Source organism: Triticum urartu, chromosome 7 (assembly GCF_003073215.2).
Source record: "Triticum urartu cultivar G1812 chromosome 7, Tu2.1, whole genome shotgun sequence".
NCBI classification, from domain to species: Eukaryota; Viridiplantae; Streptophyta; class Magnoliopsida; order Poales; family Poaceae; genus Triticum; species Triticum urartu.
Window position 1 is genome coordinate 539,302,813 of NC_053028.1, and position 19,017 is coordinate 539,321,829.

Consider the following 19,017-nt stretch of genomic DNA (forward strand, 5'->3'; position numbering starts at 1 on the left):
CGGGCGAAGGGGCCGGAAGTCCGGGGCTTCGGGAGAAGCCGGATGTCCGGGGTGATGGCCGGATGTCCGGGCGGCGCTGGACCTTTGCGGTGCTCCCTGGATGGCCGATGCCGGATTTCCGGGGCTCGGGCCGGATGTCCGGGCTGGGGCCGGATGTCCGGCCGTTGTAGCAGCTGGCCCTTCTTCCTTCTCCTTCCTTCACTTCCGTGCACGCTTGGCCTTGGTCCTTGGGCTCTCCATGGTCTCCTCGGGTGTACCTGAGTATGCACAAGGTCCGCGCTTGAAGTAGCATCCATGTCTTACATGCGGAAAGGGAAGATTCAGAAAGGAGCGAGTTCACATTGTGTCCAATGGCGTATGCTCGAGTGTACATGGGGATGATCGTAGGATGCTCCGCATCATCTCCCCTCCCTTGGGAAAGATCCGACCTCGGATCATGATCCTCATCACCATGGAAACGGTTGTCGTGGACGGACTTGTAGTTGGACGAAGTGGAAGACATGGCGCAATCCAAGTACTCCAAGGTGTCTCCGGAGTGGTACACATGCAAAAAGAGCAAACACAAACGACACTCGGAAATACAATGGTTAGCGCACACAAAGTGTCCATCATGTAAGAATGAGTCCGTGCGACAAGATTGAGCATGACAAGGTGCATGAAGCTTATCCAAAAGATATGGAATGGTATGCAAAGCATTCATGGGAGCAAAAACATTCATTATGCACACAAATGTGTTGTGAATATGATCAATGCAACCACGGTGCAAAATGATGTCATAGTGAGACGGTTTATCAATAGCATGAATATGGTAATGGATGCTCAATGTGATGTGATCATGGAATTGATGGTAGGCAATAAGATCATGATGTATGAATATGCCATCAAGGTATATCACAACAAATTTGCTAATGAAATGCACAAGCTCATATATCATGGATGACATAGAAAGACAAGATGCAACAAGGTAATCGTAATATGAGTCAATCCATGCATAAGATGCAAATTTGTCATGTGTATGATATGTCCATCGAGCATGACATGTGTGGGCACAATCAACAAGTATGGAGGTGTTGGTGTACCAATGCTCAATGTCGTGGCGTGAGTGGAGGTTCGAAGGTGCTTCCACCAATAAGTCCGAGCGCTCCTCAACTTTGGAAGGTCCATAGAGTCCATCTCTCCAATGTCGTCCTCCATCAAAGATGTAACCATGTAGACAACAAGAAGGAAACAACAATGAAAGAGTGACCCATCCAATATGCATATTTGAGGATGGCTCAAAGGGAAGGAGTTCACCTTTAGGAGATTCTCGCAAATGTTGGTGTTGCACATCGTGTATGCCTTCACATGACCAAATTGTGTCTCATGACGGTATCGCCTTGTGAACCTTCAACATGAAAGAACATGACAAACACTCGGAAAAACAAATGAGGTTAGCGGAGATGCAAAACCTATCATTCGTGAAATACCCAACAAGTGTATGCACCATGCTCATCATAAGAAAGGACATGGAGCATTTCATAGTATGGAGGCATATGATGTTCATGACGGTATCGCCTTGTGAATCCTTCAACATGAAAGAACATGACAAACACTCGGAAAAACAAATGAGGTTAGCGGAGATGCAAAACCTATCATTCGTGTGGTAAAATACCCAACAAGTGGATGCATCATGCTCATCATAAGAAAGTACAAGGGAGCATTTCATAGTATGGAGGCATATGATGATGCAAGGACAACCAAATACAATAGGCTCAATCAAGCAAGCATGCATCACAAGTAAAGTGTCCAAGTCTCCACGATCAATAAGCATAGATGCAACAATTGGAGGCAAGCGACAATGAACAAAATATATCATGTGAGAGGCATGAACATATACGTCATCAACCTAAGAAAGCAAGGAAGAATGGAACATGGGTGATGCGACAAAGCAAGCAATCATGTGAATCAAGGCAAGCAAGCTAGTATTGCGAAGATGCAACGTACTAGAAAGAATCATGTCAAGTATGTCATGTGTGCAAATGGTGGGCATGAATAATGCACAAGACATATCACAAGCATGAAAGGAGGATATGAGCAAAATAGCATCAATATCATGAGGCACATGATAAACATGGCAATAGCAACAACGATCTCCACCAAGCATGCAAATACACATAGGAGTAACATAATTGTGAATCATGGGTAGATGCAAGCAAGGGTTACAATTGCATGGGAAAGGCATAGAAGCAAGCATAACATGCAAAGTGAACATGGTAAAATGAGCAAGAGAGCGGTATATAGCCCATAGCCGTGTGAGAGCCAAGTGAGAGAGATGCGCGTAGTCGTTGCGCGAAAGGAACGGTGGTAAGGATAGTTCACGGGATCCCAAGTCATCTTTGCTCTCAAGAGCTCGTTTCGTCAACTCTTGGGATTGAGAGGTTGACGAGTATACATGAGTACCTACACAAAACAAAGACAAAGGGAAAATTGTGTGTGCGTGGTAGATGTACACATCATCCATCATGATGCGCACGTGCTTGTGTTGGTTAGCATAAAATATCCAATGCTCAAACAAATGAGATGCGTGATATAGAAACATGTCATCCATCATGATAGGTTTGTTGTTATGTATAGCATAATGGAGACTCAAATTGGGCAATGCATCATGATATATATGTAGAGCATTGTTATTCATGGAATGCATATGGTGCAAGCAATTATGAGAATCATGCAAAGTATGGAATGCATCAAAATCTCCTAATATGTATGAGGAAACTATGGGGGTCTCCTCATGAGCATTAATGGAAACATCACATGGAGAATATTGACAACATTCAAAACAATGCATATTTGGAGCAATGTGATCATGGCATGGCATAGTAGATGAATTGCGCAAATCGTGTAAAGGAAGCATGGCAATATCATCACATTAAAAACAAAAACCAATGACCATCATCTCGTCATCTATGCCATAAGTGCAAATGGGATTGATTTTAATGGGGCATGCATAGTTACTATGTTGAGATTGAAAAGATGCAATATTGGATATCTCACTCATAGCATATGACAAGGTTAATGGATTGTCAAACATGATGTGACCAAAAGAGTTTTCACATGATATCCTATGGAGCATAGCATCACAACTAGGCAACTCAACATGCTCATCATCATATTTATCATAAATAGGTAAGTCATGACATGAGGAAGTCGCACTAGCATGAAGCATGGGAATAGGTGTGTCAACATCATGCAAGCAATCATTCGTGAAATAGTCCACTAGTGGGACAAGAGAAGCACCATCACCTATGTTACCTTTGGAGCATCGCTCATGTGTTGTAGGTGAGGTGTCGAAGACCAAGTCTTGGTCATCTTCATCTTGATGGAACCATGTGGGGGGTGCATCTTCTTCCACCATGGCCATCATCGTCTCCGTTGGAGGTATGGACTCGTCGAGGATAGGCGTGTCGTCATGTAGGAGACCTAGCACCAAAGAAAACACACTCGGGGTAGAGGTTAAGTTGTTAGAAATCAAAATGGCCTCACATGCCGTCTCAACTACACTAAGTGTTGTGGCTCACTCACTCCCTCTTGGATGCTCTCACTCATATGGTTGGTGGAGTCACTCAAATGGCGCTCAACCTCACATAGGATGTGTGGCATGCTCTCAAGTGTGGGGCTAGTGGTGGTCACACTCATCCTCTCATAGGAAATGCACTCAATGTCAGATATGGTGGAGTCACTCATGTCACTCATGTGGTGGTGGCTCTCCTCACATGGGAATTGGGGCATCTCTTCATATGTGGGTGTCGAAGAGATGTAGGTGCAAATGTCTCCATGCTCAATCATGTCGTGGTCGTAGCCGTGGATGAAGGCCGAAGATGGCACATCATCACTCTCCTTTAAGACCAAAGATAAGGTCTTATGTGCGGTCTCGTAGCTTGACTCGGAGTATGAGTCCAATATGGGCGCCGTCTTCATGTTGTTGAAGAGGTTCATGCTCGTCGCCGTGGTCGAAGGGGATGGTCCTAGATCGACCTTCTTGTCACCGCCTTGTTGTTGGAGGCCCATATGATGTGGCACCTCGTAGCTCGTCTCTATGACCGAAGGGAATTTCCCATACTCGGCCATTTTCCTTGAGGGGCTTCCGAAGATGGAAGTGTCGCCCTCGCTCGTAGGTGGTCGCCTTGTACTTGATGACGTCGATGTAGGCGAACTCACGGGAAGTAGGCGAAAATGCCGTACGTCCAAAGGCGAAGATGCCTTGATAGCACTTGGCGAAGATGCCAAAGTGGTGGTGGTAGTAGCCGTAGCGCCATCTTGGTGGTGCTCGTCTCGCGGTCTTCTCTTGTGCTCATGAAGCGTGGACTTGGCATGAAGTAGGGCTTGTTGGGACTTGTGCATTTGCGCTTGGCGAGCATCTTCATGATGATGGTGTCGTTGTCGCGCTTGAGCTCGACGGGGCTCGTCGTCGTCGTGCACATGATGTTTGGAGGTGACTTGCCCTTCATGACAATGTGGATCACGAACGTGATGGTGGTCGCCATGGAGATGTGGACGTGGACGACTTGCGCTTGCATCATTTTTGCGCTCCGAAGACTTGTGACTTGAACGTCGCCGCCTTGAGGATGATGAAGGGGAAGAACGGTTGATCAACAAGGTCCGAATCTCCTCCATCCTTGCATCTTGCTCCTTTTGTGCGGAAAGCTTGTTGTCGATGTAGTCCCTTTTCCTTGCTTCGGAGTGGCGAATGTCAATGGAGAGGTTCTCGATGCGCTCTCGCAATCTTGATTGTGCGCCTTGCATTTATCGTTGTAGATCGAGGATTGACGCTTTGGTGATGTAGTTGTTCACACCGTCGTTGTTGTGGGAGACCGGAGATGAAATGCCTTGCCTATCCATCACTCCAAGATAAAAATGTGAGTGGTAGAAAGAGAAGAACGAATACCAAATGTACCTTGACCGAAGTTGAAAGTGGATCAATGATCACTCCAATGTGGACAAGGAAATAGCACAATTGGTACCAATTCTTGTTGGTTTCTCACACCTACACAAATAAGGCTTATGGTGGAGCTCGGTGAGGATAGTGGCACAAAAATTTAATGCAAAATGTTAGCAAGAGTCAATAATGTTGAAAGAGATTCACAAATTCGCAAGTGTAACAAGTAGACCAATAGCAATGAATGGCACACGGAAACACACACACGGATAGATAAATGGGGTCGTGCAACCAAGGAATGAGCACAAAATGTGAAATCCACGGAAAACGCTCGTGTTGCACAACTCAAGAGAGACGCTAGTACGATTGCTCTATAGGCGGATAAGACACTTGTGCACAACCTATAAGATGCAAAATGTATCGACTTTCTATCCCAAGTATGCTATATATGTATGATGTTCCGGTGGTATGATCCAAGATGATCGGATATGACAATCTTATATGCAATGTGGTATGATGCTATGGCACTTGCTTACAAGCTTCTTTGCTTTTTCTCTTTTACTTAAAAGCTTTATTCTCTTTTTTTTGTATGGCCACTTTGCGAAATGCACAAACCAAGATAGCAATTGTGTATATGTGGGAACAAACTTGAGGCACACGAGATGATATGATACCGGTATGGTATGGTATGTATGCAATGTATGGTGTAGATCACTAATGTGCACAAGTAACGTTGCCGGCAATACTCAAATGGCTAGTCTCGATAGGCAAGTAACGCAAAATGGGCTAGGGGTTATCAATGCAATGGCAAGGAAATGTACAATGGAGGGATACCACGATACCAAGATGATATGGAGGTTACCGTCCGTGTCGATGATGAGTGGCGGTGATCTTGATGGAGATACCAAGATGATGGGGACTCGTCCCTAAGTAGCCGAAACACCTTAGGAAACGGAAATACCGCGAACTCAAAATCTCAAATGTCAAATGGTGGTAGCGGGAATGCGGTGGTGGTTGCGGAAGCTCAATGGGATTGCGGAAATGCAATGATGGATTTTGCGAGTAGGCAAAGCGGAAGTGGAGGGTAAGGTGGTGTACTATACACGGTGTCGGAGTTGAAAGCACGGTCTCTAAATAGCCAAAACACTTTAGGAGACACAACTCACAACACTAACAAAATTGGGTTAAGTTGGGGTGGTGGAAGTGTATGGTGGACAAGCCTATGCGGAAGTTATGGTGGTGGTGGTGGTTGATGAAGAAGCAATCGTCCCTAAGTAGCCTAAACACCTTAGGAGACTCAAATCACTCCTCAAGCAACCACTAATGCGATGGGAAACAAAATTGGTTAGGTTGCGGAAGTCGGTGGTGGTTATGCGGAGGTTGTGGTGGAAGCCCGAGGCAAAGATGCCAAAGTTCCAAAAATTTGATGGAGTCAAGTGGTTATGGTAGTATTTTTTTTGGAAGGGGGATGTCAAGAGCTTTTCAACGAGCTAAAGAACGCGAAAATCGGACTCCGGATGAATTAGTTATGGACAAAACGGTGAAACGAGAAAGCTGAAATGTACAAGGGCGGACATCCGGGGCTCGGGCCGGATTTCCGGGGGCGTATGTCCAGAACCGTGCGGATTTTGCATTCCAGGAGCCGGATGTCCGGCCAGGGACCCGGATGTCCGGCCCGACGAATCCAGATCTCGTTTAGGGCGGAAATTTTCGAATTGGGGGTGGAAATTGATGATTCCAAGGGCAAAAAAATTGGGGGCTATTTTTGTGGGGATTTTCGAATTTAGGACGAAATCAAGCAAAAGAAGGCTAGAAAAAGAGGGGTGGGGGCTCCAAATTCGTGATCAATCTTGCTCTGATACCAAGATGATGTAGGATAGAATCCTAATCGCCCGATCTTTCACGAAAGGAGCGGATCCCGCGAAGAACACGAGGAACACAAAGAGGGAAACGAGGGAAAACAAGGGAAAACACAAGGGGAAACACAAGAGGAACACTCAAACTAACAAGAACAAGTCACACATGTGCTAGATCCTCGGATACATAGAACGATACACGAATCCACGGACAACTAAGGACGATACAAGGGTAGCCGGTCTTCTCCGTGAGGAGGTCTTGAATCCAGAGGGATCTTCTTCGAAGAGGCCGCGGTCTCTCACGAGGAGTAGATCCGATGTAGATGAGCGAAGCTCTATCTCTAAGTATGAGCTAAACCAACGCTAACCCTAACTAGGAGGTGGGGGAGTATATATAGTCTAAGCCACGAAGGGGTAAGTGGGAAAGAGGGATACATGGGCCCTTGGCCCGTTCACTGTGCGCAGACAGGCGCCGGATGTCCGGGCTGGGGGCCGGATGTCCGGGGCTTCGTGACGGGCCGGATGTCCGGGCTGGGTGGCCGGATGTCCGGGCTGGCCTGGGTCTTCCAGACGCATTCGGTGATGGAGGGGCCGGATTTCCGGGCGAAGGGGCCGGAAGTCCGAGGCTTCGGGAGGAGCCGGATGTCCGGGATGATGGCCGGATGTCCGGGCGGCGCTGGACCTTTGCGGTGCTCCCTGGATGGCCGATGCCGGATTTCCGGGGCTGGGGCCGGATGTTCGGCCGCTGTAGCAGCTGGCCCTTCTTCCTTCTCCTTCCTTCACTTCCGTGCACGTTTGGCCTTGGTCCTTGGGCTCTTTATGGTCTCCTCGGGTGTACCTGAGTATGCACAAGGTCCGCGCTTGAAGTAGCATCCATGTCTTACATGTGGAAAGAGAAGATTCAGAAAGGAGCGAGTTCACCTTGTGTCCAATGACGTATGTTCGAGTGTACATGGGGATGATCGTAGAATGCTCCGCATCAATCCACCCCTATTCAGAAGTTTTGCAAGGCCAAAGTCGGTGAGCCCTTCCAGGCATTCATGATGAAGATAAGCCAATCCTTTTGCCACCCCTAGAGCAATCTTAAATCTTTCATTCCATTCAAGTAATATCTGTGAGCCCTTCCTACTAAACAGAGTTTTATCCAAGGAACCATTCTCAATATACTCTAAAACCAATATCTTGTGTGGACCGTCAGAACAGAATCCCCAAACCCACACCAGATTCATATGGTAAATCTTTCCAATCACACTCAGTTCATGTTGGAACTCTTCTTCGTCTTGGTTTATGTCTGCCAACCTTTTCACCGCTACTGCCCTCTTGTCCTTCAAGACCTGATGCCCCCCTCCCAATCTGATACTTGAACTTCTGAGTTGCTACCGATCTCATCTAAATGGTAAGCTACTTTTGGATATGGATATGTACATTAGTGAAGCACATCAGACTTCAACATCACAATAGGATTTGCAGCATCAATATTCATTAGGACCGTAACACGAGCTTTGTAGTTTTGTGTGCATTGCTAGTTTTTTAGCAACCCCATCGATATATATATATATGCTGTCGGTCAGTACCAGTAGTAGGAACACCAAAGAGTACAAGGTATTATAGTTGAAGAATAATCTCTGCATTTATCTTGATTGACTGCACTATATTATGGAAGGTACGCAAATTCAATTTCAACCTTAGAGGGTCATGAATTTGTACTTATGTAAGAAAATAGTACACATAGCCTGAGCAGAGCACTAGATGCACGATCTAACAGGGGAGAACACAGACCAAATAAGAAGATTAGATGTCTAACCAGTGCTCGTACCTTGCGTCTCCGCTGCCATCTACTCCATCCGTTCACAAATATAAGATGTTTTGCATATTTCAATATGGATTACATACGGACTGAAATGAGTGAACAAATACACTAAAACGTGTCTATATACATCCGATTCACAAAAAAGTTTGAACGTCTTATATTTGTTAACACAGGGAGTATTAATTAGGTGTAGTGTAGGCAGACATCCATGTCCTCGCCGTTAAGTTTCCTCTGCTGCTCTTGAAGCCCCGGCGCCAACGGGGTAGAGATGTTGTGCATCCAGCCACAGCTGCTGCAAACGCAATCCCTCAACAAACTTTAGGTTCAAGTTTGGAGAACCTGTCACACGGAGCTCTCTCAGTTTAGTAAGGTTTGAAACCCTCTCCAGGACTTGGCATCCAGCGATCACAAGCATCTCAGAGAGGAACGGGAAGTCCTCCAACACCTTCAAGCAGCTTGCTCCTTTTAAATGGAGGGATTTCAAGCTGGTTGCCTCCTGTCCAAGCTGTTGCGGGAGAGCTCTCAGCTTGGGGCAGCCTTCAAGTATCAGCAATTTTAAGCATGGCAGCATCTGCATCTTTGGAGACAAGGCTCCCCCCTTTCGCATCTCAACATATCCATCCTCTTCCCCTTCTTCAACAAAGGACCATTCCTCCCAGCTGGGCATATCCTGAATTCTCAATGTTTCAAGCTTGGGGAAAGCAACAACTGCATCCGTGGATGTGGGATTAGCCCCCCTGCAGCTAACAAATTCGGGTCCAATCTTTGTAACTGCTGCTGCTCCATGAATTTTCAGATATCTCAAGCTGGGCAGCTGCCCGATTGATGGAAGATGTACACATGAATTGCAATCTCTGAGTGTCAAGTATACAAGTGACGACACATGGGTGGTACCAAGCCATGTGGGATACCGCCGGCCAAAGAATCCATCAATGACTAGATATTCTAGGTTGTGTGAAGGGCTTAGCTGCTCAAAGACCTTCTCAATATTTTCAACATCTTCTGTATCTGGTTCATATGTAACTCTGCAATATAGTCTCAAACGTTTGAGGTATTTCTTGTCTGCTAGCAATGAATGTCTAGTACGAGGAGTTGCTCTTTCCAAGTTAATCATAGCAAGCTGCCTTAGCTGTGAGAGATGTTCCAACTCTTCCAACTTCCATCCATCTTGTGTTTTTCCATTGTCACTTCCACCACTAATAGGAAATCCTCCTAAATCATTGAGGAACTCTAATCTGCCAATACCTTTTGGAACCTGATTTATTGGAGTACTAGTCAGACCAAGGCGCCTTAGATTGCACAATTCAGTGATCGCCAAAGGAAGACTGTGCAGAGCTTTGCACCTTTCCAGGTTCAGTGTCTGAAGGTTCATGAGGGAACCGATGGACTCCGAAAGATAAGATGTGTTTGTATCATTAATATCAAGCAGTCTTAGATGGATCAAACTTCCAATGCTATCTGGAATGCTTTGAATCGATGAATTAGTCAGATCTAAAACACGAATGCATGAAAGTCTCCTGAAAATTGTATTCTCAACACTTGATCTCTTGATGGAAAAAATCAACAGTGTCCTTGCTCTAATCATCACTTTGTCCATATTGGGCAGTGCTACATAATCCTTGTTAGTGACGACTGAAACATGTCTTAGCTTGGACAAAGTTGTAGGCCCCAGTGATTGTGGATCTCCACAAAAACTTTCTTCTCCAGATATATGTTGAGCAAGCTGCCTTAAAAGATCATGCATCTTGCACCAACTACGGTCTGCATAGAAATGGTCTGGTTGTAGGAGGTTCCTATGTATCAACTCATAGTAATATTCTTCGGCTGTATCTTCTTGAAGTTGTTCTTCATGCTCCTCCACATAACCTTCAGCTACCCAGAACCTGATAAGATCATCACGACTCATGCGGCAATCTTCTGGATATGAGGCTACATAGAGGAAACATTGCTTCAGATGCCGTGGTAGATCATCATAACTCAAATACAGGGCACCTCTGAGCTCAGTAGGAAGATTACCCCTAGACCAAGCACTTCTTTTTGCAACCTTTCTCCATTCTCTCTCACTTTTCTCTTTAGTTGCTAGAACACTAGCAGTAACCTTGATTGCGAGGGGAAGTCTGCCACATTTATGGACAATTTCTACCCCTATATTCCGAAGGCTTTCCACATCTCTTTCTTCATCAATGTTCATACTCTTCCAAAGCAGCTCCCACCCTATATCTGCTGACATCAATTCAACTCGATGCACATCTTCTACGCCAATTGCATGTGCAACTGTATCATGCCGAGTGGTCACTAGAATTACTCCTGTTGCAGCAGCATGTAATGGAGTTCTCAGTAAATTGGTCCAGACCGCAGGCTGCCAAACATCGTCCAACACAATGAAGAAACTTTTATCTGTGATGGCGACTGCAAGCTTGCTGCTGAGCTCTCCCACAGTTTCATCTTGCTCATGGGGTACCCCAAAATTCCGCAGGACTTCCTTCAAAAGAGATATTTCAGAGTACTCCTGAGAAACACATATCCATGCTTGGTTGATAAAGGTTCCTTTTAATTCCCGGTCATTATATACTTTTTGGGCTAGAGTTGTCTTCCCAATCCCTCCTGTTCCAACAATACCAACCTTGTATGGCTTCTTTCCCTTGTGTGCAATAACCAGTTCAACCAAACTTTTGCAAGCGTGTAAAGTTTCCTTTCCCACAAGATTAGGCTCCACAAGGTGGCTAGTTCTTATATGCTTCACAGTCAGAACTTGTGGTTTAGGCTGCATATTTGCAAGCTTGAGAAATCTTTCACCCAAGTTTGAAATCTTGTCAAGTTGAGCATTGAAGTCCCGGATTTGAACACCAATCTTGTGACGCTTCTGAATAGGAGAGATGCAATTGAGAAACGGAAGGCCACTGCATGTAGTTGCCTTTCTTGATGACGATGAAGGATCCCGTTCCAGTAGAAGCTTTCCGCCTTCAGATCTCGCCAAGTCGACAATATCGTCGGCATAATACATAGCACCTCTCAGCTCACCAAGCCAGTTATTAACTGCTGACTCTTGTGTTCCCCTTTGTTCGGCATCATCGAGAAAGCATTGTATCTGGGTCATTGTTCGCTGCATTTGTTTGAGGTCTTCTTGTACTCCTAGAATCAGAAGTGCCTCATCCGTAATGATAGCTTCCAACTTCTTGGCACATGATTTGACAAGATAATCTAGTATGCTTGCCATCTGACCAACCCGAAGAGACAATTCCACCGAAATACAGGACGCGGCTTATCCGGCAGCCTGGCAAAGCATGCATAACATGTGTTAGGACTAGGCAAGCTTCGATAACAAACAACATCAACACATACTGGAGTCAGAGATATTTGCTAGATTTCCAACAAACAACATACTGGAGTCAGAGATATTTACTAGATTTCGACCAAACAACATACTGGAGCTATAGGACTCCAGCAATTTATGCGGCCTATAGGTTTTGAACAGCATGTTTATAGTCAATATTAACTCAAGGAAATCATGCTTAGTTCCAGTTCATGCCAATGACAAGCTAAAAGCAGGGAGTAGCACAGTACCTTGCCCGGGTAAATCGACAAGCCGCCGATCAAAGTACGACTGCAGAATGTAGCAAAGCTGGGCAGGGGCACAACTTTGTTGAAGCTCTTAGACAGAGTCATCTAAAGCAAGTAGGCAAGAGATAAGCAGGAGGTGGACTTTGTTTTCCGATCAGGCGAAAGGTCAGTCAGCCGGCGATGGGTGAATGGTGGAGTCGGGCTTTTCAACTCATGGATGGAACCAGTCTTGGCTGGTGGCCGGCCCGGACAGAGACGCGTAGGCGCATTTCTGCAGATGGCAGATGGCAGATGCGATGGGTAAAATGGTAGTATACTGTCGCCTCGCGTCCGTTTCATGAATTTTGGACGGAGCATGTCCAAGTCACCTCCTTAGTGCTAGCAATATTTGTCGCTGCAGTTCTTCGGATGATACCTTTTTCTCTATTTTTATACTTTAAAAAAGTAGTGGTCCTTTTTCTGCCAGCAGAACGTTTCGTCAACCGGTTCTCCTCCCTCCCACCACGTCTCTTCACCAATTTTTTTTCGTCCAACCCGTTTTCAGTCCCACCACATCATTTTTTGCACCTTCCCTGTAGGTTAATCAATCACCTTAGTTTACTTACCTTCCGCACCAATTTTACCTTAATTTACTTACCAAACTTCTCATCAAACTATAAAGTAAACCGGGCGCATAATTTGATAAATATTTATTTACACAATCATACTAATATGGATAGATAAATCACGAGCTAACATACTAAAATATTTATATCCTGTTGCAGCGCACTAGCATTATCCTAGTTCTTTAAGAAAGGTACAAGGGCATATATTAAGTATCACAAGTTCTTACAAATACGCCTTTACAAAAAATAAAATTACATTTAAAATCTTGTGGGTGTCGAACTCTTCTTTCTCCTGCATCCACAAGCGGCGCATCGTGAGCATAGCTCGATGTCGCCTCGGCGAGCAAAGTATTGAAACTCAGGAGCTTGCAGAAGTAGCGTCCGAGAAGTAGTCGATGCAGACCAGGAGACGTCGACAACCGTAATATGCAAAACAAACCGTCGCCCTAGGGGAAAACTCCAATAAGGATATGTCGAAATCCTAAGGACCATGAAAGCCGGCCAAACCCGGGCAGATGCACCGTAAACATAAACTGGTCGGATCCCGGAAGACTCACCGGAGACACGGCTCCACACGCTCTCCACTGGCGCAAATAAACCGTCCGGATTCCGGAAGACTCGCTGGAGACACGGCTCTACACGCCCTCTGCCGGCACAAATCACATCAACAGACACTACTGGAAACTGCTTATAGGTGGGCTCTCCGTAATGGCGGGCATGTGATGGCACTCCATTGTTAATCTGGCCAGATACATGTGGCGGGCGACAAAGTGCACTCACGACAATTACGGTAATTTAGGGACAACTACCACTTTGCTGAAGAGGCGGACCCGCTCCCGGCCCCGAAACCCTCGCCGCCACCACCTTCCCCTGCCCGTCTCCGGCGGGATCCGGCCGCCCTCGCCGGCGCGCGGCCCGGATCCGCCCCCTTCCCCCGCCCTTCCTTTCCCGCCCTCCTTCCGCCCTCGCGCCGCCTCCCCAGGAGGCGGCTGGGGCGGCCCCCGCGCTTAGGCTCTCAGCTCCGTCCCCTCTTCCTCTCCCCTGCTGACGGTGCTGATGCCGTAGTCCCGACTCTGATCCTTCGCCGCGCTGTCCTCATTTCGCGGTGCCGTGGTGAGACGGCGTGGGGGCCTCATGACCGCGTTGGCGCAGGGTGGTGGTTGGTTTGGTGGCTGGATCCGGACCGCCCGAGGTGCGGGTTGGGATCAGGTGAAACCCCTGTCGGCGTGGCCGACACCGGCGCGGCGGCGCCTGTGGGTGCCACCTGACCTTCCGGGAGGGCGTCGGGGGCTACCCTTCCTCTCGCCTCATCGTGTACCGGGGGAAACCCTTGGCAGCAGCGTCGTCATCGTCGTGATCCTTCTTGGAGGTGTTGATAGGTGTCGGCGCTTCGGAGTCTTGGAGCCTAGTGGAAGATCCCGGTGGGCGCAGCGATCGTGAGGCTTCTTCGTTTTTGTTGATCCGCCGTTGTCGGCATTTGTTTCTTTTGCTCTCTCTTTGTCGTTTCTTTTGGGCGTGACTGTGCTGCTTCTGCCCCAGCACCTATCCCTGTATGGTTCGGCTGGTTGCTTTGTATACAAAGCGGGGGAAAACCCTTTTTTGGTAAAGTGCACTCACCACTAGTAGTCTGGTTCAGATTAGCCGTGGGACAGTCCTTCTCCTAGCTCGCCCCACCACTGCTATAATAGTTAGGTATTTTGTTTTTAGTGTTTTTTTTACTGTTCTATGTTTTTATGGTATTGTATGGAAAATGGTTTGAACTTTGTAGGTTTCATTATTTGCTATATTTTAGAAAAATACATAAACTTAACTTTATGTAAATAGTTTTTTGAATTTACATAAAATTTAAATTTTGTTTGAAAACTATGAAAAATTCTACCACAGCTTTTGAAAAAAAATTCAGTTGGTTCAGTGCTCTCGGATCAGGATGATCTCATAGAGTTTCAATTCATTAAAATTAAAAAAAAAGTTCAATTGATTGGCAGAATGCAGCAGCCGCTTCTGGAGCAGCTTTGGAAGATCAAGGCAGAGGTAAAAGTAAAGTTCTATGTTTGGTTGCTTCTTCAGAGCAGAAACTGGACGGCGGACAGGTTAGGGGCGCGCAACTGACTGCACAACAATGCGTGCTTTTTGTGTGACCGGGAGCCTGAAACGGCCTCTGCACCTTCTGCTGCATTTTCATCAGAGGATGGCTGACGTTGCTCTGGGATCTCAAACAGTCAAATGTGGCGGCGCAAGTTAAACAGAGGGGTTTGCAAGGAGACCAGGAGGGCTGAAGTTTCGTATGCTGCTTACACAACTTGACACTTGTGGGAGCAAAGAGATTGTAGAGTTTTTGAAGGCAAGCAAGCTCAACCTGCGTCTCGTTTCCCCCCTTCTATAATGCAAAAGCAGAGCTCCTGCTGGTTTGGGTCAAAATGTAGGTAGCTAAAATTGCAAATTTAAAGAGACGCAGCGCAGTCCTCATGCTTCCGAAACATGATATGATCATTTGTCTAACTTGTAGATAAAATCTCACTTGATAACTATATAAGCAAGAAATAATTTAATTGTTGGTCCCTGTGTTATTTCTTTGCCCGTTTCTCAAAATCGCTAAAAGTACAAGCTAATTGCTAGAGCATGAATTGGAACCAACTTGGGAGATAAATAGGCAAGTTTATAATTGCTATTTTGGCACAGTTCTTTGATTCAACAGACACAACTGAGGGCTCAGCAAGGTTCTTTACTTTCCCCAAATGTTTATGTAGACGCATATTACTCTATCAACAATGGAAAAGTCAAGGTGAAAGAATGACGAATCTGATTTGTGCTTAAGAAATCCTTAGGATAAATTGAGCTAAATATTATTCTGACTCTGAACTTCCTTTTCGGGAGAAAGGACTGAACTATGTATTGTTAGTTAGACAGGTGACATAATTTGTCTTGAACAATTGACCTTGCCTCCTGGATATAACCAAAACAGGTGTCAACGGAATTTGCTTGCAAACAGGTAGTCCTAAGATTCACTAGATCTGAATATTTGTACAGTTGTTTCAACCAAAATCGCAACACCCATGAACATGTATTCTCAAAAAGGAAATACCACAAACGTGAAAATATTGTGCATTCATGGTAAACCACATGGTCACACGAAATCTTAATCTGTTACAACACAAACTAGCATAACGATCCCACAAATATTAGTATTATGAGACTACATAATCTTGTATAGTGTGGTCAAAACTGAAAATTGGCATACAAGTGGCTCATGCAGTTCCTGATTTACATGGACACATTTCATAGATATCTTGTTTTGGATCCAGTGATAATAATCGATGGTGTATGCTATATCAAACACCAAGCTCTTTGTTCAGTTGGTAGAATACTGCTGCATTATGCCACTGGCTTCATCAACTGAAAGGAGCATCTGCACAGCATTTTCCATTGTGGGTCTTTTTCTACTGTCTTCCTCTACGCATGAAACAGCCAGCTTGATCATTGTTCTTGCTTGCATGTCATTGAACTGGCGGTTTAACCTGGAGTCAATGAAGTCATCGATCCATAACTGTTTGCTACCCTCCAGCATCAGATTTTCTGCAAGCATCCTAACGACCCTTCGAAGGACCATTTCCACTTCTTCATCAGCATTTGGCGCCCAGTCTGAAACACGAGCCCCCTTCAGTAGTTCTAGGAGAACCACTCCAAAGCTGTAGACATCAACCTTTGCTGTTATTGGGAGGCTAGAAACCCACTCAGGAGCTATATAACCTCTAGTTCCATGGATCCGCGATACACTTTTGTTGGATCCACCCCTATTCAGAAGTTTTGCGAGGCCAAAGTCGGTGATCTTTGGCTCCAAGTTCTCATCCAACAGTATGTTCTCAGGCTTGAGGTCGCAGTGGATAACCCATTCCAGGCACTCATGATGAAGATAAGCCAATCCTTTTGCCACCCCTAGAGCAATCTTAAATCTTTCATTCCATCCAAGTAATATCTGTGAGGCCTTTCCACTAAACAGGGTTTTGTCCAAAGAACCATTTTCAACGTACTCTAAAACCAATATCCTGTGTGGACCATCAGAACAGAATCCCCAAACCCTCACCAGATTCATATGGTAGATCTTTCCAATCACACTCAGTTCATGTTGGAACTCTTCTTCGCCTTGGTTTATGTCTGCCAACCTTTTCACTGCTACTGCCCTCTTGTCTTTCAAGATCCCCTTGTACACAAGACCAGATGCGCCCCTCCCAATCTGACACTTGAACTTCCGAGTTGCTCTCTGCAACTCCTTGTAAGTATATCTCCGGAAGTGGTTGGTTATCATCTCATAGCCAACCTCAGCTGGCCATACTCCTGTTAACTGCTTGCCCTCCAATCTCACCATAAACCAGCATCCTAATGCCACAAATATTACCTCCACACAGAATATTGCTGATAAGAACCCATAGAAGTACAAATACTTTGATCCACTCTGATTGCTCTTGGGTATATCCGGAAAATCTGCAGTGAAATATTTGTTCTTTGCACTACAGTTCGGAGCATATGTGGGACCAAAAGGCTGCGATTGAGGAATTGAGGACCCTGAGACCTGTACTGTCTTTGGAAGCTTGAGATAGATAGAACCAGGTAAACCTGGGCTGGTTACCCCACCAACAAGGGATGACTTTGGGTAGCAGGATCCACCTCCTTGCCAGTATGAGAAACCTTTGCAACTGCAGTCATCCATGCATATCTGCTTGCAAGTATCAAAGGAAACTAAGCTGCGCTTACTTTGATCATAAGCTATGAAGTCAGTGGAGGGTAGCTTCACAAATTTCATCTCCTGCCCATCACAACTGAGGTTGAACCTCGGCCGGCAGCCTTTGCTCCGGTCACTTGGGTCGATGACCTCGTGTCCAGGGGCGCATGCGCAAGCAGGCCTAGGTGTATACACACATATTCCATTCATACCACACTGACCGTGTACGAAGCAGGTCTGAAATGCTATCCATGTGACCGACCATTTCCGGTTTTCTAGACTGTATAATCTGAGGTTGCCATCATAATCCAATGTTAGCCTCCTCATAACCCCAGGACCCCAGTCAGCAGACTTGAAAGTCAAATCATCACTCCCAAGGAAATACCCCCAGCTATCAAGGACCCCAACGGTGGTGGTACTAAATGGGTTTCTTTGCCTTGCCCAGGTAGCAAGATCAGGCTTTGGCCAGTAGATAAAAGAGATGTCCTGCTCATCATCAAACAGCGAGAGCAAATGCGCGTCGTCGAAATGGAAACTGTAGCGCCCAGGAGCAAGTAACCTATGAGCGGACACCAACTTCGTAGCCGCAGTGATGCTCTGATTGGGCAGCAGCGTATCAGTAGGAGAATCAAAGCTTTGCCACAGAATGACATCACCTTGGCCGCTGACGACGAGGTTGCCCGTGTCCAGCAGCCGGGCTTGCTCGGCCTTTGATGAGGAGCTGACGTTGTTTGCCCACGCGGGCTCGCCGTCGTAGTCTTCCACAACCATGCTGCCGTCAGCGTGCAACACGGCCCGGGATCCCCGGGAGTAGACGGGGCGGAGATGGTTTGCGCTCCAGACGACGGTCTTCTCGGCCGTGCCGGCGAACCAGACGGAGAAGACGGAGGCGTTTGGGGAGATGTTGTGGAAGCCGCAGGTGAAGGCGCCGTTTGGCGAATGGAGCATGCCGGAGCCGTCCTTGGTGGAGAGCGAGGAGCCTGGCGAGAGGAACTCGCGGGCCGAGGCGCGCGAGAGCAGATGGATCATCGAAGTCAGTAGAAGCAGGGAGGTGGAGCGTGCGCCCATGTTGGTTGCAGGCTGGAGGCACTCAGGTTGATCTTTCCTTGGAATGATCACAGGTGAATGCTGTTATAGGAATCCACCGGCAGTGCGCCCTCCAGAGGAAGCGGTTTACTGCTGTAGTTTAATGATGAAGACGGAAGTGTTAGGTTCTGGTCAGTTCCATGAATAGTTTTAGTTGTGAAGTCTTCATCCTCAAGCTGTGATGTATTTCTTTCATTAGTATACAAAGGCTGCCGGGTCCAAATTTCCTTCTCGGGACAAAAATGGCCGGCTTTGCAGCATGGACATGGCCTTCTCTCGTCATTTCCTTTGGTGGTAACTTGTTGTATTCAGTCAGCAACAGTTGAACTATCCTGTGTGGTCTCTGTCTTTCAGGTTTCAGGCTTTCAGCTGGCTGGTGCATAGTCCTGAAATTACAAGAAAATGACATGGGACCAGTAAAAAAAATTACAAGAAAATGTAAGCGTTGAATGTTGATTCATACATAC

General features: G+C 46.3%; 2 protein-coding genes across 2 annotated transcripts; both read right to left on the reverse strand.

The window, feature by feature from the left end:
- Positions 1-7,225: 7,225 nt before the first annotated feature.
- LOC125524035 (putative disease resistance protein RGA4) lies at positions 7,226-12,488 on the reverse strand. Its single transcript, XM_048689113.1, has 2 exons — positions 12,146-12,488; positions 7,226-11,855 (listed from the first exon to the last, which is right to left on the reverse strand). Exon 2 carries the CDS (start codon positions 11,796-11,798, stop codon positions 8,802-8,804), a length of 2,997 nt encoding a protein of 998 aa, XP_048545070.1. The 5' UTR covers positions 11,799-11,855; positions 12,146-12,488; the 3' UTR covers positions 7,226-8,801.
- Positions 12,489-15,844: 3,356 nt separating this feature from the next.
- Positions 15,845-18,634, reverse strand: LOC125522491 (putative receptor protein kinase ZmPK1). Its single transcript, XM_048687552.1, has one exon. It carries the CDS (start codon positions 18,530-18,532, stop codon positions 16,097-16,099), a length of 2,436 nt encoding a protein of 811 aa, XP_048543509.1. The 5' UTR covers positions 18,533-18,634; the 3' UTR covers positions 15,845-16,096.
- Positions 18,635-19,017: the final 383 nt, after the last annotated feature.